General features: G+C 37.0%; 1 protein-coding gene, 3 long non-coding RNA genes and 1 other non-coding gene across 7 annotated transcripts; 2 read left to right on the top strand and 3 right to left on the bottom strand.

Moving 5' to 3' along the window:
* Positions 1–483: 483 nt before the first annotated feature.
* On the bottom strand, positions 484–27,246 carry LOC113681873 (protein bicaudal C homolog 1). Of its 3 annotated transcripts, none has more exons than XM_089201293.1 (31): positions 27,166–27,246; positions 23,549–23,805; positions 23,400–23,446; positions 23,245–23,314; positions 17,485–17,564; positions 17,290–17,374; positions 16,607–16,680; positions 16,242–16,295; positions 16,039–16,161; positions 15,665–15,730; positions 15,037–15,081; positions 14,713–14,822; positions 14,184–14,280; positions 13,941–14,001; positions 13,628–13,701; positions 12,826–13,351; positions 12,189–12,374; positions 11,068–11,114; positions 9,965–10,019; positions 9,627–9,699; positions 9,484–9,552; positions 8,487–8,523; positions 8,237–8,276; positions 7,526–7,629; positions 6,932–7,000; positions 6,589–6,654; positions 6,128–6,170; positions 5,588–5,662; positions 5,065–5,129; positions 4,582–4,681; positions 484–3,780 (listed from the first exon to the last, which is right to left on the bottom strand). In XM_089201293.1, exons 2-31 carry the CDS (start codon positions 23,682–23,684, stop codon positions 3,620–3,622), a joined length of 2,838 nt encoding a protein of 945 aa, XP_089057419.1. In that variant the 5' UTR covers positions 23,685–23,805; positions 27,166–27,246; the 3' UTR covers positions 484–3,619. The 3 variants fall into 3 exon arrangements, with proteins under 3 accessions (XP_089057419.1, XP_089057418.1, XP_027054800.2); XM_089201292.1 differs by lacking the exon at positions 27,166–27,246 and adding an exon at positions 26,224–26,363; XM_027198999.2 differs by lacking the exon at positions 27,166–27,246 and having other exon boundaries at positions 23,549–24,603.
* Positions 7,161–7,246, bottom strand: Trnay-gua (transfer RNA tyrosine (anticodon GUA)). Its single transcript is given in 2 exon segments — positions 7,161–7,196; positions 7,210–7,246. It is a non-coding gene; the product is annotated as a tRNA-Tyr (tRNA).
* On the top strand, positions 11,631–14,404 carry LOC149049260 (uncharacterized). The gene is made up of 2 exons (XR_016185142.1): positions 11,631–11,683; positions 12,729–14,404. It is a non-coding gene; the product is annotated as an uncharacterized LOC149049260 (long non-coding RNA).
* On the top strand, positions 17,024–18,571 carry LOC149049259 (uncharacterized). Its single transcript, XR_016185144.1, has 3 exons — positions 17,024–17,155; positions 18,084–18,144; positions 18,233–18,571. It is a non-coding gene; the product is annotated as an uncharacterized LOC149049259 (long non-coding RNA).
* Positions 18,230–21,295, bottom strand: LOC149049258 (uncharacterized). Its single transcript, XR_016185143.1, has 3 exons — positions 21,272–21,295; positions 19,494–19,571; positions 18,230–18,351 (listed from the first exon to the last, which is right to left on the bottom strand). It is a non-coding gene; the product is annotated as an uncharacterized LOC149049258 (long non-coding RNA).
* Positions 27,247–27,428: the final 182 nt, after the last annotated feature.

Here is a 27,428-nt window from a genome sequence, read left to right as displayed (position 1 = left end):
AAGTTGGGTATTTAAGAAGTGATCGCTTCCAGGACGTAAGGAGATGGTTACATCAATAGGCTTGACTATACACAAAAAACACTGCAAAAAAAATATGGTGTTCACCCGTTCGGAAAACAAGTTGTAAATATTTGAAAACGCGGCATTATTCACGTATTTTCTGACATTTTCCGAAAAGAAAATCCAAAGTTTTTCCGTTGTTTTCGAGTCAGCGAATTGGAGTATTCGTTCCATTATCCAGCAGTTTTCCTTTTACAGTTAACTCTAGGAAAACGATTGTTTCCTTAGTGTTAAGAGCGCGGTTAATAGACCAGAAAACGGTTTGTATTTCGTTGTTTACTGGTGTTTTCCAGTAACAAAACATCGTCTTCACACAAGTTTTCCGTCGAAGACAAAGCGTTTTCTTCCACTTTCTAGGACAGTAAATGCAAAGTTTCTTGCAATGGCTTGTGCGGTAAACAGACACGGACAGGGAGACAATTGTTTACGTTTCAAAAATATTTATTCTGTTACAGGGCTACGCTGTCACGCACCATCAAACGTATAGCTTTCAAATTACCTCTGCACGTTCATTGAAATGGTTCTGCCGTGAAGTACAAATAGTTTGCTCTCTACAACAGGGCGTAATGTGAACAATTCCAGTTCTTAACCCTATCAGCCCCGTTCGTTGATCATCATCAATTTTCAATAATAATTTTGAGAATTACGAAGCTAATCATCTTTAAAATCTCATCAAACTTTACGAGTAATGAAACGAAGCTACTATAAAAGAAAGGGCTGAACGGGTTAATTGTTCAAACTTGTGCAATCAACCAAAAAGTGAAAGTCAACCGCGTGTGTAATTCTTACACTTCACAATGATTTGTGTGCAAAAGAATAATTAACATAAAATGTTTTTCAAAAATAATCTGAAGGCGCCTTGCCTGGATAAAAAAAAACAAAACAATTTAGAATGTAATACTTTCTATGCACAGCTTCTGTTACGCAGCTAGTATATTCTACAATGGCCAGATAGAAAGCTTGTCCTGAGTACTCTGCGGTAAATCAAACTCGATTCTGGTCGGTAATTATTTGATATTGTTACAAAAGACCGAGCGCGGACGTTTCTGAGACAGGTACGCCGCCAGGAAGTAACGACTTCCGATCAAATGCGCTTCGACATCAAGGAACCGACTGCAAAGCTTTAAACAGTTTTAGCATCTCAATGCATACAGTTAAAAAAAAACATCTGTTGTAAGCTCCAGCTAAGGAAAATAATTCTCAACTTCTGCAGCTATTCTCGTCTCAAAAACGTCTATGCTTAGGCTCCTTATTGGTGACAGGCATTGAAAATCCTCTCCGGAAATTTTGGATCAGTTGTCGGAAACGTCCGATGACTACCAATAAACGCTATTGTTAATAAACGCCCGCTTCTTCAAATTTCCGGTCATTGTCTGATTCTTTCGTTTTTTTTTGTTTTTTTTTTGAGAATGATCTCGTTCAATATTTTGAAGTATTAAACACACAGCAAGGCGTTATTGAGCAAACTTCCACCATTCTATGAGAAGAAAAGCTTTGCTTCACCACTACTGTTAAATACCATTCATTTACATGCACTAGCTTAAACATGCAAGTCTTTAAATCAGTCCAATACGTTAAAAAGTTGACAATCTTTACTAAACAATTAAAATTACTTTTGTTTTTTTGTGTGACTGCAGCAAAATTTCTGCCTCCAGTAATTTCCACCTTGTCTCTAAATATGTTTTATATAAATTTTTATCATTTTCTCTTTTTGAATTTTTTCACGGTTGTTTGTTTAAATGAAGACTAAAATGGGCTTCTCGTGAAGTGTAATTTGTAAATAGTGGGATACTGGTATCTCTGCTAACTAAGACCACGCCTCAAGCGTTGAGAACTCGAGCCATTGCTTCGGAAACAAATTCTTAGAGGGCTCAGAAGAGTTGAAATCGCATATAGAAAACAAGGCCAATTTTTTTTAGACTTGCGTTTCTTTCATCTGTCACACTAGTCAGAAATGTCACAAAACGATCTGCCTCTTGTTAAAAAAAAAATAAATAAGAATTAAAGTCAATTCACAACCGTTGTGTACGACGCCAGAACATAAAATACACAATATAGACATTTCCGGGGAATAAGCACACGAAAACGGTTCTTGTCTATATTTTGGACCGTTAAAACAAGTCTGTTTATGCAATACCAGAGTGGGGATCTTACGGCAAGTACCGCTGACGATTTCAACCAATTCTTAGCCCGCAATAGAGAAACTTAGTTACTTCTATCGATAGTAGTTTTGACTTGAAAAATAAAAGAGAAATTTAACAGTTACAGCCGGTTAAAGACTGGTACTCTCTTAGTTAATGTAAACTGCCATGAAAATGTAATGCTCCGCGACTTTCAAAGGTTGCACATGTTATGTGTCACGCGATGCATGGTAAGTGTATAATGTGTCACGCAGTTGACAAATGAATTTCAATAGCTGTGTACTAGCAACAGTTTCCCTGTCCTCGTCAAATTCATGAATTGAGTGTTTCAAAATTTGGAAAACATGTTAAAACACATGTGTAAGTACGTGTTCAAATCGCAGTACTTTCGAGATAAGGATGTTTAAAAACCCAAGGAATTCGCTCCTCATGAGTATAAAAAGTCTCACAAATTTCTATAAAATTAATATGCATCTGACGGAAGTCTGAAGCTCCTTAATTTAAATCTTGTTCCCAATAAATTTAAAACCTCTCCTTTCTTTTATGTATATCTACCAAACTTCGAATAATATTAATTAAGTAACCTTAAACAGAAGAGTGAACTTAGAAATCAGCACAGGAAGAACACTAATTTTGCTTTGGGGGGAGGGGGGGGGGTCCACCATACCTTAAATTTAATTTTTTGCTAAACGTCTCTTGCCCCCGTCCCCTAACCAATTGTTGACCACCCCACCCCTTCCTAACCATTGAAAAAGCCTAATTTACCACTCAACTTTTCGAAATTCTTTGCCGGCGAAGCTTGGAAACAAACTTGCTTAACATCTTGCCAACTGCTAAATCTCTCGTATGCTGCAGGAAAGTTGTTTTACGCGAAAATGGCAAAAATCAGTTACATTCACAACACAAACGAATTGAGAGAAAAGTGTGTAGTTCACTCTCCTGTATAATTAACTTAACGTGCACACAAACTATAAATTAGATAATTATATAATGCTAAATCCGTTTTCTGCAATAACGTGTATTATTTACAACCTCTGCACCGGTTGGATGTTAGCAGCCCAACCAAAATTGTTCGTTGCTTTAGATAATTTACTTGGTTTTCTCTGGTATAATTTATCTGCGCACATAGGGTTGATAAACGGCAATCCCATTATAATTTCTCCCATTCAGTCAGATCGAGCGCACTCTTATATTTAAGGCGGCCCTTGACTAATTTACCCTAGCAAATGCTAGTTCTAAGAACACCCTTACAAAATAGCACAATGGTTCTTAAGTCTTCTCTAAGAGCGAATTTTAAGTAACTTCCTTTACGAGTCACAAAAATTGCTTTAAAAACACAGGGAAATAAGTAAGTCATGTCAACTCTCTTCCAACATACTTACAGTACATATTTTAAGTAAGGTAAGCTTTCAAGGAAGTCACCATTTCCCACTTTTACTTGCAATTCCAATCTGATGTCGTCTGCAGAATGGGAGAGGGCCAAAATCATTGTCCGAAAAAAGGCTTCCCGAGGGTCCAGTACGGTCCGTGGAGTCGGAACTCGGTTGTTTTATTTCATGGCTGGGTTTCATTTTCAGGTCTGCGAGACGAAAGTTAATCAAAGACGATTAGCAAAGGAAACAAATCGTTTGTTCCTCGGATTGCAAATAGGAGCGGAGGATCTCACTAGTATATACTGACAAGCATTTGTCTTCGCGAAAAATGTAGAAATGTGCGTATAGAAATTTACCCAAAGCCTTTAAACGTGCGCTGGAGTCTATTTCCCAGCCATTCTTAGAGATGTGAAGCTCTCCTGAGGGAGAATAGAGTAACTTGACATCCTGAGGATAGGATATACAGAAGACCACAAGAGAGAAAAACTTCGGAAGATATCATGCAGTTTTTTTGCACTTACTTCCAATGATATTGAAGTAACTCAGTAAAAGAAGAACTTTTCAGGCCCGATAACTATTTGGTGATTATAAAACTTATATGAACTCAAAGGCAGGACACGAAAAGCGGATGGCAATCGCATTAGAATCTAGAAACGTTCACTTTTTAGCACGAGAGCGACTTGTAGTAGGTGTTTAACTGACGCATTGAACGCACCTTTTTGCTAGGGTTGAAAAATTAGCTAGAGGTAAACACGATAACTGTCGTGATTCTACGAGCTCCCACTAAATACCGAGTACCGAAGTTGAGAAACAAGTTAAGCAAGAAATATCCTAGCTGCCTTTGAATAACTTAAAATAACTTTGCAAATGAAGCTTTCAGGAGAATAAATTTCATACGTTGTCCGCTAAAAGCGTAGGTCAGGCACATATCTTCTGGTTAAAGTAGCGACTAAACTTGATAAAAAGAAAGTATCACTTCCTGTTCAGTGACAGTACCAATAACTCACCCTGAATTGTCAGAAGCATTTTCCTCCGCGCGCCAAAAGCAGCTATTCCAAGTTCCTTAAGATCGTCGTCCGTCAAAGTCAGGAACGTTGGCAAGTCAACCTTAGCGAACACAAAATTTGTCTTTGAGATAAAGCCTTCATAGTATTCGCTATACTTAAAAAAAAAAATCAGCTTCTCTCTCTTTCCTTTTTCACTGAATGATCTAATATACCGGGCCTCAAATATCACGCGCTGGTGGAATTTTGCACGATAGGCCAAAAATCTCTTCCGTTTGCATATTCCGAGGAATAGAATTACACAATTAGAGTAAAGGAAGCTATGAAAATAAAAGGGAAAAATTCCAAAGCTGAGGATTTACAGTATAGTAAGGTTACTTGAAGGAAAAGAAACTTTTGCGAAACATCTGGAAAATACTAAGGTTTTTGCTGTTCTTACGTGAGAAAGCAAGTAAATGTAACTTACTTGCTTGTGGTGGAACCTACCTCTTGTTCTTGGAAGGTCCTCAGGTACTTTTCAAGACCAACTTTCTCAAACAGGTCCCGAAGATCTGAGGGTCACAGAATCATAATAAATAATTACGAGAGAAAAATAACTTATCGGCGATGACCTATTCAGGAATGTATTTAAGGGCAGATGAGAAGATATTCAAGCTTCAGATATGCATTTCTGAGTGAATAAATGTACTTTCGTGCTGTTTCGTGCATACTTTATCTGAGCAAAGGAGTACGCGGAAAAGAATACAACATTGGGTAGAGCAACCTCAATTTTGCATCAGTTCAACGGCGAAGAGCATTTGAATCGATTTTCGTGTAATTTTTTTCGGCAATTTAAGTATACTATAGCTGGAGTGCTGCCAATCGTAAGATACTCTTTTAGCGCATTATGGCAGCTGAATTCGCGTAATTTCCTCCAGGTAAAACGACACTTAATAGAGAGACTTTGAGAACCAGAAAAGAAAAAAAAATTCAAACAAAGAACTTTGTCACAAGCAATTTCAGGTCGCACCTGAACAAGTTGAAGAGGATGTGGATGAACAGCTGTTCCTCCTTGAGCCAATGGTTCCTGGTCTGCTACATTCAGCTACAGAAAGGAAAAATGCAATTAATATCAAACTCGGTAAAGGATAAGCGATGTATTTTACACAGGTAACAACATGATTTCGAGTGCAATTTGGTGTTAATAAGCACGAGTAAATATTTCAACGACAAAAAAATTGCCCGCAGGGCGGGGGCAATTTGTAGTCTTTGAACAATTTACAAGTGCTTATAACACCAAAATGCAAGTGAAATCATGCTATTACTTGTTAACAATATACATGAAAAAACAACACAACAAGTCAAGACGAACGAAATTTTAAAAGCGTGCGCGCGCTATTTGCAATTTGCACTCGTGTTACAGCTTTACAATCGTACTACATGCACTCGTTTTCAACCCATCATAAGCGCGCAAATTTTTCACGGATATCAACTTTTTTTTTTTAGTTTCAAAAACGTCTGACAACGGGCTACACTTGCTCTCCTCAAGCTACCAAAGAAACTAACTCACCAGGCAATTCTTCTTCGTCAAGGCGTTCTGGTCTTAGCGTAGACTGCAAGAGAATGACAAAACAAATTGAAATAAGAACAGAGGCAGATTCAACGTCCAGCACCCCAACTAAAAACAGCAATGCTGCTGATATGTCGTAAACATCGAAAGCGTACATCATCAGAAGTGTATACATTTTGTAATTGAAAACGTTGTATTGGGGACAGTTTACAGCAAATTAGCAAAACGCTAGTGTGGGTGAAAATGTTCGGCTTCGTTTTGTTTTAGATGAGAACGGACAGTTCTGAAAACGCATCAGTGCATGTGGTTAGAACCCGAGCCAAAGGAGTCACACCTCCATCCGCTTACGTGACTTGCATTCGTCTGAAAGTACACGAAAACCAGCCCGACTTGCAGCCTGAATCTATGAAAGTTCACTGTAGATGAACATGAAGTGGGAGCCGGCAAACAATGATACAAACCTCAAATCCACTTCTGCTCCGCGATTCTCTTGGACCAGAGCTGAACAGCGAAGATGTATCGGTAGCCTAATAAATAATAGAAAAACATATTCATCAAAGACTTCAAACAAAATAGGGAAATCGAACATTTCATGACACATGTTTTTGCACGAGAGGCGGAAAGTTTCTTCGTCACAGTGGAATCTTCTTTCTGACATGGAGTGTCTACTCTGTGTATTAGTGTCTGTCTAATAGGGAGTGTCTCCACGAATCGCTTATCTAAGGAGAGATTTAAGGTTGCCGGGTTGATAAAGTTATCAAGTTGCAGAATCACGAAAAAAAAAAAAGGGCCATAAAAACTCACTTCAAAACTTCCATTAATCGATCCATTGTACGGCAATAGATTCCCTTTGGTATGGGCCTTGAAATCAAGCTGAAAAAGAACAAAAATGGTAACAAGTGATAATTTTGACATTTCCAGTTGCGGAATAGTTTCTTTTGAAAGCTAACTCAAGCTAGTGTTTTAGGTTTTCTTATTAATGACCAAAATTATTATAAAGAAAGTAAAGAAGAAAATAGTATTGGAAAAAACCTCCTTCGAGCCGGATTTGAACCAGCGACCTAAGGATATCATAGCAAAGTCTACAGTCCTCCGCTCTACCAACTGAGCTATCGAAGGAACCACACTTTCCATGATGAAACATTACTTATTCCAATATGAAGCACGCATGGAAACGGTTGCACGCTCGAAATTTCACCTCAACTCTTGCAAACGGAACGGAACGCCTACTGACTATGAAAATTTGTATTAAGGTCGGCGCTGTAAATGCGCGAAAGTCTGTATGTTCCTCGATCACCATACAACCGTGAATAAAATGAGTGAATATTGGTCAAAATAACCTAATTCATTTTTAAAGCTAAAAAGGTTGATGCTATCAGTGTAAGTGCTATTACTTACTAATTCTTTAATTGCTGATTCCGGCATTGATTTCGAGAATCCAAGACCACTCCAATGGCTTGTAGGCGTTCTCACTTCGTTCATAACAACTTTCTTCTGCATGGCTGATAAAGAAAGACTGGAGTCATTAATTCAGTACATCTTACCTCGTATAAAAATGAAGTAACTTTGACTTCTGTTTCCATGTAGAGAAATCCAGGATTGTTTCGGTTTCGCTTCCTTCACTTTGTGATTGGTCTCAAAAACTCGCGCTTATCTCTCTTCTAAACAGACGTAAAGCTGTAACTAATCTCGACTTGGTAACTAGCGTTTCCCCGAGCATTTTTTGTTTTTTTGTCTTTTTTGCTTTGAGTTTCATTGGATTAATTTAGTTTTGGATTTAAGACGCTTTAAAACTGACTATGTACTAGATGGGAGACCTGTTTTGCCTTACAACAATGAAACACTGACTGGATACCATATAAAATGTGCCTAGTTTTAAGGAAGACTTTGAAAAAACGATTTTTCAAGCAAGCGTTGCATCTCTGTTTTTGACATACTGGCTTAGTCGTAGATTTTCATCTGGATAATCAACTGCAGTTGTTTCATAAGTCTTGTAATTTAGTTATAATATAAATGTTGTGAATGTTTTTGTTTTGTTAAGTTACAAGTAACAGTTTAGCGCCTAGTAAATATTCAAAGATAAATCTAATCAAAGTTAAGTAGCATTACCTACGGTCGCCTTGGACTTCAAATAGTCGTAACGAGCAGCCTGTTGATCAGTAAAAGCTGAGTGTTAGGAGAAATATGCAAATTATCGCACTGTACTGAAAAAGAAAGCATCAACAAAAACAAAAGGAAGGAAAACAAACTTCAAAAATAAGAAACAAACCATAGAAAAACACAGAAACATCTGGGAAGCTACAAGTAATTGAAAACAAATTTTCAAGCAGTCCCTGAGAACCTGTAACAGGTATCTTACCGGCTGAATGGGGGTATTTGGTAGGAGCTGCTGCAGGCTGAAGAATAAAATATTTCATAATATTAGAGAACCACTTGCACTAAATGAAGAAAAAAAACTGTAGTCCTTTGTTTCTCGGTGAAATTATAAATATTATGTGGTTGAAGTCAACCCGCAAGGATATTTTTGCGCTACTCGACTTTATAAACAATAAAATACAAAAAAGGGGGTTGGGGGGAAGGGGGGAAGGGGGGGTAGGTTACCACATTCGAGTATACAATATCTTGGAGCAGCAATAAGTCCTTTCAAATATGATCATGGTTACGTTGATAACAACAATAACTTTTTTTATTGCTGCAAACAAAGTGACAGGGCGTGAAATTGCGCCTAATACAGGCGCCAATGCGCCTAAATTTTTCACTTTGGCGACCAAATCCTGAAAGTTAGTCGCCAAATTGGCGACTAGAACGTTTCATCAGACCTTACCAAGAGATATAGTGAATTAAAAAGATTTGCAAAGATAAATCCGCGGCAAACTTCCTCGTTAAGTTTGTTTCCAAAACGTAGCACATGCATCTCGATCGTTAACTAGACGCCATCTTGGATTTAGATGAGCCCGAACGTTGTATATCATCCATCCTAGTGTCCACTTTGTAGCACGTTAAAGATCTTTTCCCTAACTTAATTTTGGAGGGTCTATCTAGAACGCTGACAGCGTAAAGAAAGATTTTGTTTGTCTTTGAAAATGGCGACCAACTTCTTTTGAATTGGCTACCACTTTGAAGAATTTAGGAGCCAAGTGGCTATCAGAAAAAAAAGTTAATTTCACGCCCTGAGTGATGGTTCACTTATCTCTTATTCCAGAAAATAACAATTTAACACTCTGGTGAATTCCGAGATTATAGCATAAGCTAAGCCACCATGCGCGAAACAATATCATATGTAACTCTGCGCGGTAGGAATTCAGAATGCAACACTTAAGAATTTCATTCAACAAAGGATAAGTATTTGAACTTACAGCGATAAAGACGAACTAAGGCTGTCATCTGATTCACTGGGATCTGAGTTAAGACTTGACGTACTATTACTGCCAAAAAAAGAGACACAGCTGAATCAGTAAAAGAAAAACCAGGAAAGAAATTATAAAACCAGGTTACTCACCGAAGACTAACATTTTTTGCACCAGAAAATATTTGAACAGTTTGTCTTTTAGAACCATGAGTGACTGAGGATCCTGAAATAAATGACACAAAAATACTGTAAAGTTTACATGGTACACAATGAATCTCCCTATCGCCTATAGAAAAAGGATAACCAACATCTAATGATCATACTTTGACGCAAATTTCCCTTCAAATGAACGGACGAAGTTTTTGTTTCCCTGTTATTTGCGGCAAACTTCTCCTTATTCTGTAACGTTTTGTTTCGTTTTATTTTTCGCTTTTTCTAGGAGACTTCATGTGCATTTGACCTAGAACACTGTGGAGTTTATTACATACCAACTGGGTTTAGGGCTCCATCATTACTGCCGTGCGTCTTAGCGTCGTGATACGGCTGGAAAAAGACGTGAGATTACTAAGCTTAAATCTTATTCAAAACTTTCATAGCTGGCCGCGATATCCATGTGCCATGCATGAGTTTAAATTGCCAGGAGCAAAACTTTTTCAGGTGGCTTTGCCTTTACGTCTATCTGTCCGCATCTAAATGTCCGTCTGTAGTTTGTTTGTCCGTCTGCCTGAGTTTTTATTACTAAACCGAAAGAGCTCCTTTGACCTGCTTATCCTGTAATACCTTACTTACCAATATTTGCAAAATCATATCACCTTGGTATTGCCACATTCCTGCTAAATGTTTTGTCTTTTTGTCTCTCTGTAAGGTTGCCTGTGGCTGTCCGTCCGTACCAATGTGCCGTTATCTTCTGTCTGACTATACTGTCTGTCGGTCCGACCGTTCTTCTATCCATTCTTTAGTACGTTTCCGTTTGTCTGTCTTCATTCTACTCTCATCGTCTCCGTAGTCTTATTGACATGACATTCCAGTGAATGTTGTGAGTATTTCAGTTTTTACCAGTTCTACAGATGTTGAATTATGTCAGGATGCCAGTATAAGTATTTACCCAGAGCTGTAGCCACTACCAATACGTATGTCGTCCTGTCTGTCTGTCTGTCCGTCTTCCAAAATGTGTGTCGTTTCGTTTTTTGTTTTTTTTTTTCGTAATGGTCGTCTCCGCAAATGTCATTCGTGCATTCTAAAGTTTACAGTCAGTTTAGTCTGTCTGTTCTTGTTAAAGAAGAAATCTGGCTTCATCAACAGCAGTACTGTGGGCCGTCTATCTTTGCGTTTTTATTTCTCTGACCGTTTGACCGTATTTCAGTTACACTGCTAAAGTGTTGTTAAGTTTATGAATCGAAATAGAAAGCAGTAAAGCGTACAACTTTGTTTATGGTTCTCATGAATCAGTTTCCTAAGTATACTTTAAGTATGACAAGAGTAAGCTTAAAAGTAGTGAGTTTAAGGGTTCTTCAGAAGTCTACGTTGACTGGTGTGTGTATCTCGGTTCTCAGTGCGTTAACTGCGTGTTCAGTAAGTCTTTGTTACTTACGATAGAGTCAGTCAGGTCATTTCCGCTGGCCACGCTGTTATGATTTGCTGTGAAGGAACAAATCAATACATCGGTCAATCTGATGTCAAGAAGTTTCACTCTACAAAAGTCCTCAATTTGCTCTCTGCGTTTGAACAAAGTATTGGTTTCAAAGTTCGCTGCTTTTCCCATACAAATAACTTCTATTTCCAGACTCAAAATAAAACCACGATGCCATGCTAACACGCAGTAGCCGCAGTAGAAATCATGCATTAGCAATTTCGCGGGTTATGTTAAAGAAGGGGCTAAAAATTCAGCGAAACACATAGAAAGTCATTTCCGTCTGTAATTAAACGTTTGCTTATTGTCATAACAACTACAAACTTTATCCTGGCTCTCATTGTCTATTTTCTAGACTTGTTCCAACGTTAGCCAATAGTTAGGACTAACTGAGCTTTGTATGTACCCTCCGCTATACCAAGGAAACCTGTGGCAACGCAAGACTGGGCCCGAAAAAACGGGCCAATCAGCGACTCCTATTTCGGCGGGAAAGTGACGCGAGCACACTTCCCTAACAACCGGCTAGAACAACACCAAAACAAAATTGTGGCGCAGTTTTCCAAGCACTATTTTACTGGTAAGTTTTTGTTATCTCCTCATTCTTAAAAATATTTCCTCTGGTGTTTCCTAAGACAACTCGCAAACTTTGAAAAACGATGAGATACTAATGAACCACGAAAACTATCGGTCACTTCACGGTCAGTTGCTGGCGATAGTTGAGATATCGAAATAACACTCGTCGAATAAATTTAAAGCTTGCAGACTATTCTCTATAAGGCTACTTTGTGAATAATTCTCATTAAGTCAAAAGAAGCGCTTAATTACAAATCCTGAAGGTTAAATACGCATGCAAGCATGCTTAATTAAAGCCAAAATTCTACTAGAGTTTGGTTCAGTATTTGGCTCTTGGTATTTATGCCGTTGAAGGTTACCAAGTTGCGTCAGACATGCAACTTTTTACCCAAAAAGTCAAAATGGAGAATGGAGAAAAAAACCGACTTGCTAAGCAACCGATATCTGACGAAAAGAAAATGTACCTCGCGCGGAGAGAAAGTTATTTTATACAGATAAAATAGACTTACCATCATCCTCAACAGTCATTGGGCTTATACACTTAGGACTTCTTGGACTCAAACTTCCAGAAGAGCTTCGTCTCATAGGACTGCCATTCAAACTCTGTCTGTCATCAGGGCTTGGTGTTCTTTGTCCTTGAGGACTAGTGGTTCTTCGACTCAAGTGATTCTGTGATTTATGACTTTGCTCTGCTCCTAATTGTAAACAAATCAAATATCGCCATGAGAGGTCGACAACTGCACTAGTTTTGGTAACTTTGAAACAAACCTCTAATCAATATCACCGCAAAATTGAACTTTAATATTAATTTTATAACTGATGTCAGAGGTATATCACCTGCAACAATAATCTCAATGCTCAGTTCAGCAAGATGCGTAATTTCAATGCTGGAAATAACTGATATAACTTTAGACTGCAATCAACCCTTATTTCCACTACAATTACCTCCATTAGAGGGACATAAAAATATCTTAGTCTTCCTATATAAGGTTTACACATGTTCAAATTTAATTGTATTTCTTGCTTTTTACTCTGAAAATCATTTTCAGTTATAATTCACAGGCCAGGAAAATGTTCATAACCAGCAAATTTATTTCTAACAACAATGGCAGATGACCCCATATGGTAAGTTAATGGTACTATTACCTATACTCATGCCGCCAACGTATCCATCTGAACTAGGCAGAGATCCAGAATAATTTATAACATAACCACCCGGAACATTATTATGCATAGAAGACATTGTAACTGGTGGACCAAGGCCAGGGGGAGGTGGTGGATTGCTTGGATAAGTTGTTGAGCGGTTCATAAGAGGATTCATTGGTGGGGTCACTAAACCACCAATCATGTTCGAGATTGTGGGTGATGATGGAGCCATGGTTGAGGCAAACCATGGATGTGGATTGTTGGATGCTGGATCAATAGGACTCAACATGGGACTTGTGTGTCCATTCATGTGGTCATATAGGTAACCCGGTGGTGACGAACTGAGGCTGAGCTTACTGAGGTAATTTCTTGACATATTGTCTGGGGATGGAATGCCATGATCAACTGAGCTTGATGAGATTGTTGATGATAGAGCAAGATTTTCATTTCCATCCAGTCCTAGAATTTCTTGTCTCGCAAGATACATCCTTGCAACATTTTTTTCTGCACTCTTCACAATCACAGACTGCAAATAAACATTTACAGTTTACAAAAATTTATGACATGGTTCACTTTGGGTCAAACAAAGAAAAAGTGGGAAATAGAAATTTTAGGATCATATGCTAAATACTGTTTCAAAGCACTTTAAGACCATTCCATCTGTGTGCATGTGTATAAGTTACATAACATTATTTGTGCAATGATTTGACTTGAACATTTATGTACAGTAGCAGCCAGTAGACCAAACTCCACCCTCTCTCCACATCAATAATCCATGCAATACTAAGCCTCATTTGCTTACCTTGCTTGGCTGCTTGGGTTTTGGTTTTACACTGACAAACACATCATATGCCTCCATTATTTTATTCAAATTTGCTGGAGCAAACAGAACATAGGATCGTTAGCTTTATTCCTACAAATTCATTAAAAGAGCATTGTTTCTAATTCAAAAATACCAGACAATGTGTAAGTGCAATTATGTAAGAAATATTAGTGTTAACAACATTTGTGTCCAGTCAGAACAAGTAAGAGATTTGTACATGCAAACCCCACTTTTGAAAGAAAAAGTTTTGTCAGTCAATGTCAAATCTATTTTCAGTAAGAAAGACTCTCACGTATATCTGGATCTCCATCTTCCTCTCTTAGATCAAACATCAATATCAGGGGAAGACAATCCTTAAAAAAATATTGGATCATAGAATAAAAATCAATTCAGGATTTCATACAAATTTTATGCCTTACTCAATTATCCAGGATTGGACAAAGGTAATAAAAGGACAAATTCCATCTATTTTGAAGAATATACATGTATTGTCATTCAATTAAAATAATAAACCACTTTAAGGCGTTCTTCTTACAATAAGCTGTGATCTTGCTTCAATGACTGCATCAACTGTTCCAGTAATAAATACTGTGCCTTTCCTTTGTGTGCCATTAGGATCAGGAAATAAAATACTGCAAAGAGATGAGAAGCAGGGATATAAAATTCTGTAACTTTTCAAGCTCAGAATTTTCTAGCAACATTGTATTGGCACTCCTTATGAAATAACTTCTTTGAAAGTGGAAATATAGTTTATTATATGGCTGCTTGGGGGGTATGGCTTACTTGTGTCTCATGACTGAAAAGATGGGAAGAGGGGCACATGCATTGAGCTTTTTTCACAAACTACAGAAATAACTGAATAAATTGAAACAAAAAAAATTGAAAATGATTTGTAAAGTAAGCACCAGATCAACATATCACAAACATTCAATCTTTTAAAAAAATAAACAATAAAGAACTTCAGACATAAAAATATCGAGGAGTGAATATAAACAAATCAAAGTCACAACACAGTAAAATGCAGAGCTTAAGTTAGTTTTTTGTGCATTACACACAAAACTCACTTTGCTCCTGTCCTTTGCATGATTTGCTTGATGTTAATACCATTTCTTCCAATTATAAATAAGTGATGCTGGGGTGCAATATCTATCTGCATGTTCACTGGAACTGAAGACTGAACATACATGTATACATAATAATGTTAATAGCATCCTTAAATTTGCACCATCATATCAGAGTTAACAGGTAAAATTCATAGTGACATTTCCTGTTTTCAACTTGACTACCATAGAGCAAATTGATTAGATGTAACAAAAATTTTTGGACACAGCTTCTTACAACGTATATTTATTATAATTTATCAATTTTGTACACAATGTCATACTTACAGCTATTTTTGCTGTCAAGTGTCCAACAAGATGGGCAATGGCATCCTGAGAACATAGAGAAAAAACATAAAAAACCACATGTACCGGCTCTAATAAAATATTTTAATCACCTTACCATAAAAAGATTGACTTAGACTTTCCAGTTATTGGCAACCATAGGCTAAAAATTGTATGCACAGTGAATATGATTAAATCAAGCAAGAGCAACACTACATGTTGAAGGAACAAAATGCTTCTGGTAATTAATACCCAGTCTATAAGGAAGGATACACTTCATTGCTAAGGTGTCTTTTTAAGGGGGAGGGTTGAAAAAAGGATGGACTGAGGGTTCACACATGCACTTTATGTCCTTAAATATCTACATGTCCTTTGTTCTTAAAGACAAAGATTATAATAATTATAATAATATAACAATATCATTTCTAATTATCCTCACTGTCATAATAATGATAATTACAATGAACCTACACAGTGCTAGTGACCATTACTAGATGCTCTTCATTTGTTATGCCTGAACATGAATATTTTGCAGATAGTCCTCCACCAAAAATGTTTAAACAAACTATGTTATGCAAAAGAAAACACTGCAAATACTGTTTTTGCACAAATGCTGTTAATTCATATAAACCTTTATGCCACTTATATGCTGCTGTGATCCTCTTATAACTGCCGTTTGATTTCCTGCTCTAGGTCTCTGAAAAAGAACAAAACAAATGAATAAATTGTGATACCGACCCCCTCCTTTGACAACTGTCAATGGACAAATAATCAATTTAGGAAGCAGACAGTTTTCGGGGCTGTCCTGGTGTACCGGTACACGAGGGAATTCCTTTTGTTTTCATAACCATACATGGAGTTATGACGCAGTTCGCTAATGTTTCCTTCCTTTGTGAACCGGTACACGAGGACACAACCCAGTTTTCTGAGCAAAGGTTGAGAAAAATTGTGAGCAAATTAGAGATTTTTGCATTCATTACCTTTCCAATATTTTCCTTTGCTCACCTGTTTGAAAGAAATAGAGACGTTGCAGGTTTGGGCTATATGCTGAATAGTTGGTGAATTGGCATCTGTAGGTAGTCTACCACTCAAGGGTAAATCAAATGTCAGAACCAAAGGCAGTAAATCCTGAGAGAAGAAAAATTAAACAATTATTTTAGCTCTTGATCAAAGATTGCATAGTAACATTTAGTCATAATCTTAATTACCCGGATTTGCTGTCTTGCACTTTCAACACCTAAAGGTTGGCCAGCAATAGACACCTGCAATTACAGAATTTCCTTAATTAAAAATTTATCAATATATAAAAATAACCATTACCACATTAAAATACTCCAAATCATTCATGAAAATATTTAGTAAATCATATAGGCTGACATGACAAGCACAAGAACAAGAATATATGTAGCTTCACTTGTTGTTCCAAAAGACTTAAACCTAATATCGGCACATACCTCAGCTCAGAAATGCATTTTCAACTTATGAAAAGGTTGTCACTCTACTGTATATCTAACATCAATTGAATGTGTCTCTTACAGTTTAAGTGAAACTCATAATCATACTTAAAACATACTTGATTACTCTTTTCATTGGTAGCTCCTCTATTTGAGTCAGGGAAATGAATGTGACATCCAGTGTCTTGCATAACTACAAGGACAAAAACAGGAGAGTAATTAATAAGCTAATGTGTTTCTTCCATAACATCTCACAGTTTGGATGAAAATCTACTCACAGTAACACTCTATGACAGTATGCTTAAGAATCAGATCTTGGGATTTCCAAGGACTAAACAAGAAATCATTTGGGAGCAAATTGGCATGATTTGATCTTTCTTCAGAGGCCAACAATCACATTGTGATCTGGTGTTTTGATGATTACAACATCCCATATTACAGCAGATTGGGACAATAAAGGGTCAAAGATTAGTGCATATGAAGGTCAGAAATGTACTCCATGATAGTCATGAGACATGTACATGTTATATACTGTACACATTTCCCTTTGGATTTCCCCTTCCAAACTTGTACAAGCCAGCCTAACTCCTCCTTTGTTTAACTAATCATATCTAGAGCTGCTTGACAAAAAGTTAGTGTAAAACTAAATTTGGCTATTTTAATCCAAGGTGAGTCATTACTTTCATGTAAATTGCATGTTACCCTGATTGCATTTGATACTCTTTTTTGTGGTGTACATCTGATGAATGCTTCAAAGGAAAGTATTGAAATCAGTGGAATATTAAGTAAGGACTTGGCTTACCTCGCTTAATATTCCCTCCTCCTTTCCCAATGATATGGGAGTGATCAGTGTGAGACACATCCATTTTAAGAGTCACCCTGTTTGACTAAATGTTGAAAGTAAACATCAAAATCAACAGTCTGCCAACAACCCTTTAGTGAAGACCAAAATACCAAAATTGAAACTGAACAAAGCAATTACAAGGAAACATTCTACCTTTGTATCTAAGACTGCCATGACTTTCTCTTTTGCTTGTCGCACAGAGTCTAGTGAGCCTGCTACTTTGATATGAGGATCTGAAAAAATTGATTACATATCACTTTCCCTCTTCCCAAATTCCTCTTGATCAATATTATTTTAAATACAACAAAACAAAAAAATTAAACCACTGATAACAACTAATCTGGCTCATCTAATAGCCTTAAATAGAGGTAAATGCAGCACATGCACTTAATATGCACACAAGAAAGTCTAATACTGAAATTAAAAAAAAACTCAATTGCAAATTTTCAACTATTCAAATAATAATTATCATCAAATGACCCGTCCAGTCCTGTTCACACTTTGCTATAGAAAACCAAACTGAAAGGTGACACAGTCATGTTAAAAAGCATACTACAGATCATGCAGACCAAGCAATTTTTTTGTTTGCTTTTTTTTCTAACTCTGATTTGCATATGAATAAGGTTTGTACACCTTTTTCATACTATTTTGGTAACATTGGAACAGTTTCAAATTTTTGGACACCACATGACATAATTCTATGAGTCTTTTAATGCTCACGTTACCTTGCAACAATTTGGATGAAATCACAGGCTCAAGTTTGTCTGGCAAATGGAGATTAGTCTCATGCCGCACAGGTGGAGATCAATGAGGGTAAGTTTATTTTAATTTGCCCCTGTATTTGATGTAAATTTCAGTTTTTTTCATATACTTGTGTTAACTCTTTCTTTCTGTACTGCAGATGTAATTTGTTTGGACAGAGACACTGATTAAGTGGTAAGGAATGGGCTGCATGGACAAAGCAAATAATTACCAGGATCTTCACAAGACAGCCCAGAAAACTTTACAGTAAAGAAAGTGCTGCAAGCAAAAAAGCAAACCTTACTTGGAAATAAGAAGGTTTCTGAACCTACAGATAAAGTGGGGAAGGGTCAGGAACAAAATGGGAACTGGTCTGCAAAACCACTCAAAACTTCATGTACGTTTAGTAAAAAAATGATATCTGAGGACCTGTTCAACTTGTTCTAGGGGATCTGTTCATTCTTTGTACCAACCAAAAAATAAACATATAACTTGTGACAATCTCCAAATGATATTTTGGCTGATATTGAATCAATACTCTAAAGATACCTCTGCAAAGATAAGAGACTATATTCACCAAGACTATATTCGCATTGTATTCATACACTTGCACCCCACATTTTTTGAAAGGACAATGTTGTTAAGATAAAACATAAATACATACACACAGTTTATGGAAGCTTCTGTAAATAAGGCTTTTCAGTGAGGATGATAAATAAAAATGTAAAATCATAGGTGTACTGGATTGAAGGGCAAATTGGTAAGAAACAAATAATAACATGTGTAGGGTCCAACAGGTTAACAATAGAGGGTCTGGATTAAGCTGTCTGACTCAGTACAACCACAGGGTGGTTGCAATGTTTCAAAAATGAATTCTCCTTGAGGATTTAAACCTAAAAGCAGATATGTGAAATTACATGTAAGGTGCATTTTTTTAACAAATTGTGTGTTTCTTATTCTGAATTCAAGGAAGAAGGGAAATGCTTTCATCATGAAATCTTTTCTTATAGTTGTTCAGTGCTCTTAATCTTGTCTACAACATCACATCCTATTTAGATTTAAACATACATAATTTCAAAATACATCAATTTAATGATAAAATACTCATTGACTGATAGAGCTAACATACCTTGCACAGAAAGAATGGAACTTCTCATTTTAAGTGCAAATTATAGATTTTCAAAGTTCATTTGCTTTGACCCTTTAACTCCCAGAAGTGATTAACATGAAACTTCTCCCAATAATATCCATACATTATTCAGCAAACAGGTGTTGAGAATATTCAAACTTCTTAGATAGAAGCTGCTATCTTGATCTAGCACCAAATTCTCATAACTAATTTAAAAGAAGATGTGTAGCAGCTGGAGGGGAGAATTAACAATCAGATCTTGGGAGTTAAAGGGTTAATTACCAGAGTGTACCTATAATTGTTTTGAAGAGCTGTATCGCTGCACACTACTCAGATAACAGTTTACATTCTACTGGTAAACCATATTCCACTACAGAGGAGTTAAGGCTAATTTCTCATTCAGAATAAAAAAATACAGCAGAATTACAAGTATACTGATTAGCATCATTCACAATTAATTTGCGTTATCAGACTAATTACAGAGCTACCAATAAAATCCAGTAGCAACCCAAACAACAACTTAGTCTGTCAGTTTAAACCAGCTACTTTATTCTAATACAAGCTTAATGATATGCTTATTAAAAAAATATATACAATTATGGAAATACCATCTATGTACAGCTGCCATTTGCCAGTTTTTAAGGGAAACAAGTCCATAATTTACAAGTAGAAGTGACAGATTTACGAGGGTGAATCAATTCCATGGTAGAAAATTTTTGCAAATAGAACATGTGGGGTATTTTGACTTAATTTGGTTCCCCACTTTACACGTATTCTGAAAAAACTATATGGTCTCCACAAGAACCTGGCTGCCTACCATTATTGTCCTCTACTTTCAAACTTATAGCCAGCCCTGCTAGTTTTTGTTACCAAATAAACCTCATTGGTGTAAGCTTCATGTCAAAATTGTATTGTTGAGCACTTCATCAAAAAGAAATGTCATACACCTGTCCTTTGGTTATCAGTGACGGTCCTTTCAAAAGTCAATAACAAAGTACTTGGGGAACATTCTTCTGGAGAACTAAATCTTGATTTCATACCTACTGAAAGGACCGAATTATTCTCCTTTTTTTGAGAGTTATTAACTAATGGATAATTATACTGTAACAGGTCTATTCTTTGTTTTGCATCAATCCAGATTTTACACTCAGTACTATCTGTAGTCCACAGCCATGTATTTAACTGTAGGAGTGTTTTCCTGTACAGGTGAGGGTTCAAATCTTGAACCAAACTGCTTGGGAAATAGTATCTATAAAGGGATCCAAAAATTCCTTTCTTTTTTTTTTTTTTTTTTTTTTTTAAATGAAAGCTATTCTTTCCTTTTTCTCTAGGTAGTTAAACCAACTAGGATAATACATTAGAATAAATCCTGTTTGTCAATGTTGTTGTTCTTACAAGTTTTTAATGTAAATTAAATCAACACATAAATGTACAGAACTACACAGTTACTGTTTGTTTGACCTTATCATATTTGAAATTTTGTTTCTTGGAACAGAAAATATCCAGACAGAGAGACAGCTATGTATACTGTTATGTTTTGCAAACAAGTATTCTAGACAACAATGGAATTGATAACTAATTAGATTATCATTTGGCAGCATTGGCTCATGCTAAGATACAGTTAAAAAATAATGCTTTGGATTTTTGTAATTAAAATTGTACTATAAACTTTCATGCTCTATAACTTGTTGAATGGTATATAAATAGATTAAAAAAAACATAAAGCAGGAATTCTTTGAATTAGTTCCACAGCTAGGCTTTGTTGCTCAGGTGTCAGGGTCAGGTCAACAACACTACTTGTTTACTCAAAAGCAAAAAGGCATCTGCATAGACTTTGCAGACTCCGTCTCCCCTGTACCACTGCCATGAAAATTACCATAAAATTTGTCACCGTGTTATCAACGTGTTGTGATTTGATAATTTTCAAATGCTGCCTTGGATAGCATTAAGTATCCTGCTTATATCTCATGCCCCAAAAAACCCAATTATCCATCCCTCAGATTTAAACAGTAAAAACAAATTATTAATTTTTCAAAGAAAACAAAAGTTTAAAATCACATAAAAAGATACAACAAAAGGAAAGATTGGTTGATATGAAATCAAACCATACCATAAAACTATCAACAGCAATGATGAAGGCTTCCTCACTGGTTGAGCTTTATCACTAGATACTTTAAAAAATTTAGATCTGATAAGCCTTAACCCAGTTTCTGCATGTACTGCACACCTCAGGCGGAACATAAGTCCTTTTCAGCTGGTGTTTACATAAGTTACTACACGATAATTATGGCTAGCCATCACAATACCTCGATATTCACAAAACAAAGAAACTCTGTATTTTGCAATGACAATTACCAGTGGTTTTCAAATCAAAATATACAAATCAAACACAAATGAGAGGTCATTTCAATCGCGACTTGAAATTTATCATCAGACACGTACCGAGTAAGTTCGTAAACACGGCTCCTTGCTTTGAACTCACGTCATACGATGCAAATTAAGTCAATTGTTTACTTCACTAAAGTCGTAAATACTTAGAGAACATTATCAAATAACCCATGCGACTCGCGATCTTCCCAAAGAAACTACAAACATATCGACAACAAAATCATTTTCACCTCGCGCCTTCTATCCCACACGAATTCAAAAGCAATCACGATATTGTAAAGCGTCGTACGATGTAGAGACACGCGAAGGAACATATTTTCTGCGATAATTGTGTTTGCTTATCCTTCCCGTCGAGACATGAGTTTATTACGTTCGTGCTGGGAAATGTAAGCAACAAAAGGTAGATAAATCAAAGGGCACGAGGTCAGTTACCATGCGTGACTCGCTTCAGCAAGCGTGTCGCCGAAATGAATATTCCCAGTAGGATCGTACATGCATGAATGACTCGAGGTACCGACAAAACAGAAGAGGACAATCCTTTCCACATCCGTAACCTAATTGATTTCGCGAATAAAATACCGTTTAAGGGCTGTCGTGGTAAAATCCCACCGAAGAAAACGGGACATGTTTTTACTATCAATGTAAACAAGAGTGAGTCGCTCGGGCCAGAACAGAATAGAGTTTAGACACTCAACAATCAGTCAAAAAAGAAATTTCACAGAGCGTGCCATAACGGGCCCTTCCGATCAATACTGCGCTCAGGCGAACGCAAGATATTAGAAAGAACTAATTTCGAAAAAATTAACATGCAACTAAACTTTCTAGCGCTAAAGCTGAATACAAAACATGTAGCAGCATAGGTCGAGGGAACAAACAATGCTGGAAGATAACCAAATACAATTTAATATTACGCCGTCGATTCGAGTTTTAATAGCTGTATCTCTTGAGAAGAGAATGCAAAACAGGCCAAGCTAGAAATAGAGCCAGCAGAGTATTGTTCTCCTTCTCCTCAAAGTTACAGTTTATCTCTACGAAACAATAGATTTCATAGTTTTCGAAGGACTCACTAAATTTCTTAGTTTACTTCACACCTTCCGGAAACGCAAGGGTCAGAAAACAATCGAAAAGAGAAACGCGATTTTCGTCTCGCACCATCGAACTCAGAGACCGCCTGAAGAAACAGTTATTTATAACAAAATAACTGCAATTATTATGCTTATCTTTCGAAAGAAAAGCTTGATACAAAGGAAATTAGCCACAAAAGAAAATAATTTTTTTTTCAATCCACACAAAAGCTGTTTCTGGTATCATTAGTGGTAAAACAAGGTCCTTCGAGACACGAGGAACTAATAAAAGCAAATGATTCATTTTGGTGAATTTTCTATTTGTGACAATTAGTATTAACAAATTAAAAAATGTTATTAAATGTTTGCGACGGAATACGGGCCAGCTATTCAAACGAATCAAAACAATCACGATTTCCACTTCAGTTTGCAATAGTTTGAGTATGTGACCCATGCTAAAAGCACACTACCATGTCAACGAAGCGCAAGAGCCATTTCACCCTTCTCGTTTGAAATAAGTTGTTCCGAGCCAGTGAAATTTAATCAAACCAAGCTATCCTTGACGAACGTAAGAGCTGTTTACTGACTAACCTTTCTTTGATTTCGCTCCGATCTTGAGTTTCGAGGGCCATGTTATCGTGGTTGCCGTTTCTTCCATAATCTATGACACATACCACCACAAAACGATTTAAAACACAGCTGCAATTATCTAGCGAGTTAGAAACGATAATTTAACCTCCTCTAACCTTCTGGAAGAACTCTTCGCCTGTTTGTCCACATCCTGCTACCGCAGCTAAAAATCGCAAACATTAAGACAAAATTCAGCTAATAATTTAAGCAAAATAGAGTCGAGAGTAAATAAAAATCACGAGTTCCTCCAATTACTGAGCCTGACCTTGAAGCATTTGCTCCAGTTTACGCCGGTCTACGCGAAATCTCTCCTCCACGAAATTAGGATCCCGCTCCTCAATGGTCTCATCAGTGAGCAAATCTTCTTCTTCACTGAACTCGAGGCCTGTCGCCATCTTCATCGTTGATCAAGGCCTGTCAGGCCAGAGTGAGTGAGCAGGACAAATTTCACTCTGCATCGTATTGCGGTGTACGGTATCGTCTTAGGCCAATCACGTGGTTAGAGGTGACGTCAGACACGCCCTATTTAACACCAAAGTATCAATTAGGAAAGAGGCTAAACCAGCCAATCGTAACGCCTCGTAATGAAAAAATTGATGTTTGATTGGTGTCTCAATAGGTTGCTTTGGCTCGTTAATTGGCATAATTAGTGATCAAGGACGATCAATATGTGAGGTACAAGATATTCCGAAGTAACTCTCTTCCTTTTGGTCATTCCAACTGCACCGACAGTCTCAAATTCGCCGAATATTATGCGCGCGATATGCTTTTGTTTCGCTTTGATTTTGCCTATCGTAAAATATTTATTAGTTGCAGATCGTTCGATGAACTCCCGCTTGGTCGATCACGCGCGGAAATCATTGAGTCCGTTGAAAAACAAAGTAGCTAAACAACGCAAGATATTTAAAAGTCCCTTAATAATGATACTCAATTCGGTGCTCATCTGAAAGGAAAGTAAATGGGTCAGTGAACAGTACTCAATAAATGCACTCTAGTGAATATTCAAACGTTAACTTTTAGTTCTATAAATGGCAGATATCATCAACTTTTCCTGCTAAAAATATCCCCGGTATTTTTTCAATCAAGGAGGTACAAAAATAGATAAATAAGCTAGTTAGCAACATATTATTCTGTCTCCTCCCAATTTGTGCAACTGAATATGTATGTAGACTTGTCAGGAAATATATCATATATCGTCATAAAAGATATGTATTTTAACAAACAGATTAGTCTGCAAATTAATCGACTAAGATTTTTTTTTTCTACAAACCCCTATACTGAAAACTTCATGGCGCTGAAGCTCTTAATATCTACTGACCCCTAACTGAGGCCATTTGGAGCGTTTAACTGCGTCTACCTTCGTCAGAGCTCGTTTAACGTTTAATTTCTTCATGGTAAAAACAAATTTAGCTTTTTCAAACTCTTCTTCGCCAAAACTTTGAGTACATTCCAGAGTCGTTCATTCTCCCAATGGCATAAAAATGAATAATTCTCAAACAGACAAATGTGAAATTTTTTTCATCAATCGGATCTAGAGGATTGTATCAGATTTCCTTAGCAACTGCAATTAAACAGAACTAACGAGCTGTTGCTAATTTCCGAATAAAAGTCCAGTAGACATCTAAGATCTTAAGCGACAATAGCGGTTTAAACTTTAATTTCGCTTTCATCAACCACAAATTGCTAACTACACACTGCACGGAAACCATTGACCGCAGGCAAGGTAGAGTAAGTTGATAAATTCATTGAAGCATTGAAGACAGCCGGTGCCATTGTTTCTTTTACAGAGATTCTCAATGATCGCGAAACGACCCGTTTAAAGCAAACAAGCACCCTTACGCGTTCTCTACATTCCAGATCGCTTAGTTCAGTTAACAAATGAATATTTATACAACATTAGCTGGTTGTGGGCTCCTCTGACCCGCTGCACACCTCTTCACATGAACGCTCTCACTCACATTCGCTCCACTGAACGGTAAATCAGCTCATCCTCGTGTGCGTCAGTATTCATGACCCGTTCGACGATTATCACCGGTACAATATATAGTTAGAGAGGCGAGCTAAGCTCTGAGAATATTGCACGAAAATCAGTGAACTTTTGCTTGAGGGGAGTCAACCGAAATAAACGTTGAAGAGGGGGCTAAGAGATTTCACAAGACACTAAAGCAAGCGAGAAAGCTCTTAATGTGACCGATAATTGGCAGGTAATGAGTACATACTGAGTTGGTTACGAACTACAAGTCTCGTCGTAAACGAGAAAGCCAGTTCAGTTTGACACGTTCACCGAAATACCTTCACCCCTTAATTATGTTATCTTTTGCTGATGTGATATAAACCAGGGGAAATCTGAGTCCATATCTTACCCCCCTGGATTTCAAGGAAAGAAGGCATCACATTGCGTTATGAATTCGCTTAAGTTAATGCAATGTTCGATATTACGAGTAATGATTTTACGTATTATAATTAGAGGTGAAAAAAATATAGAAAAGTAACTAAACGGCTCTGTTTTGGTAACCTTTTACCGTGGTGTCCTTTTTTCTCTCTTTGCACATTCTTCTATCTGATTATTATAATCCAGTAATACAGTTTCCGCTCTCTCTTTTTTTTTTTGTTTTAGCTTTCATTTTACAATTTTTTTTTCTGTTTGCTGAGTTGAAAATGAATACCTTCTATATTCGTTTCCTTATTTACTTGGTGGTTTCGAGAATTGCGATATCAAAGTGTACAAGCACTACGCCATGTAAAGGAAAAAGGCGTGCTTAAGTTATGTTAGTATCCTTTTCATAACGGATAGTGGAAGTATAGGACTGTCTTGCAAATAATGTTACATTAATTGCAATGACTGAAATTTTTGGAGCTAATGTATCTGTTATTAGTTCGTGCATGTCACAGAACATATGTACTTGATGTCATAAAATACTTCTGATTAAGTGTCCATACCGTTAGCTACTGTAAGCGTGAGAAAAAAAGTCCATCAACATTGCACCTGCATCGCCGACTGATTTGCATCGTTTAATGAGATATGCATGGATTTCCAAAATCATGGTCTCTGCTATCCATCTCAATATTGCAAAAAAAAACTCAGTTGCAGGGGCGTGATAGACTCGGGATAAATCGCTATGTAACGCCGGGTTAAGTACTTTGCTAACACTGGACAAGATCTATTCTATGAGTGGCAGATGTAAATGCTCCTGCCAGTCTTCCAACAACCACGGTGAGGTGTGGCTACAAACGGATGCGCAGTCGTACTTGAAGCTGAATATCTTTGAATACGAGAGCCTAAACTGCGTTCTATTGGTAATAGCTGATCGATATTTACCTAATTCCCGAAGCAAAAAATAACGTAGCAATCAGTAGCAAGTAGAACAAGAAAAAGAAAGGCATACACAATAAAAACATTAATAAAATGAGGTTTCCATTCCTTTCACGATCGCCATTTTATCTCAGAAATAAGCACAAGGATCAATTGAAATGCTGCTTCGATTACTTTGTGCCTAGATAATATTTGGGCTGTACAAATCATGTTGAAAAACGGATACCTCCACGAACTACGAATTTAATGAACAAGAACGCAAAAGAGGTAATTTACTTCCTACACGTAAAAGTAGATGGTAACGGATGGACAAGATTATCGATGATTAGGTAATAAAGAACTTCAAAAGTGTAAGCCGATTATTTGTGGTACGAAACCGATGACGTAACTCCTTTGATTAACAGCCTACAATCAGTCAGAGGTGACTGATATGAGAAAGAATGTGAAATAAAAGTATTGTATCGTCCATAGATGTCTAGATTATTGTTCATAGAATTCATAAACACAAACAAAACCGACCAGTTTACGCTGCCATATTAACTCCGCTTACAAGTATAACCACATAATACCTGAATCGACCTCTTAGTCTCCACCTCCGTCCATAGAACAAAAGAACGGAAACCTCTTCAACATTTTGTGACCTTGTATTTACATGACGGAAACTATTGTGTAAGAGTTATTGAAGTTCATTTGTTTGTTTACATCACACCTGGAGATAATTAGTATTTTTAGTCACGTACAAAAACAACCCGTACACTCCTGCACCACTCAAGATTGACATCTTGAGTGCGGGCCAGAAGCCAAGGTCACAAATTCGAAGGTTCTACAGGCA

The sequence above is a fragment of the Pocillopora damicornis genome, chromosome 3, assembly GCF_964200805.1.
Source record: "Pocillopora damicornis chromosome 3, jaPocDami1.2, whole genome shotgun sequence".
NCBI classification, from domain to species: Eukaryota; Metazoa; Cnidaria; class Anthozoa; order Scleractinia; family Pocilloporidae; genus Pocillopora; species Pocillopora damicornis.
This window is presented reverse-complemented; position numbering and strand designations above follow the sequence as displayed.

What these genes read in the sequence shown, in the direction of transcription:
- LOC113681873 (XM_089201293.1), bottom strand. Translation starts at nt 23,684, where the DNA reads ATGAAGATGGCGACAGGCCTCGAGTTCAGTGAAGAAGAAGATTTGCTC. An exon ending in ATGACCTGACTGACTCTATC is followed by an intron (nt 10,020 to 11,067) that starts GTAAGTAACAAA and finishes GTCTTTTTCCAG; the next exon opens with CCGTATCACGACGCTAAGAC. An exon ending in GAAGTCCAAGGCGACCGTAG is followed by an intron (nt 7,630 to 8,236) that starts GTAATGCTACTT and finishes TTTCTTTATCAG; the next exon opens with CCATGCAGAAGAAAGTTGTT.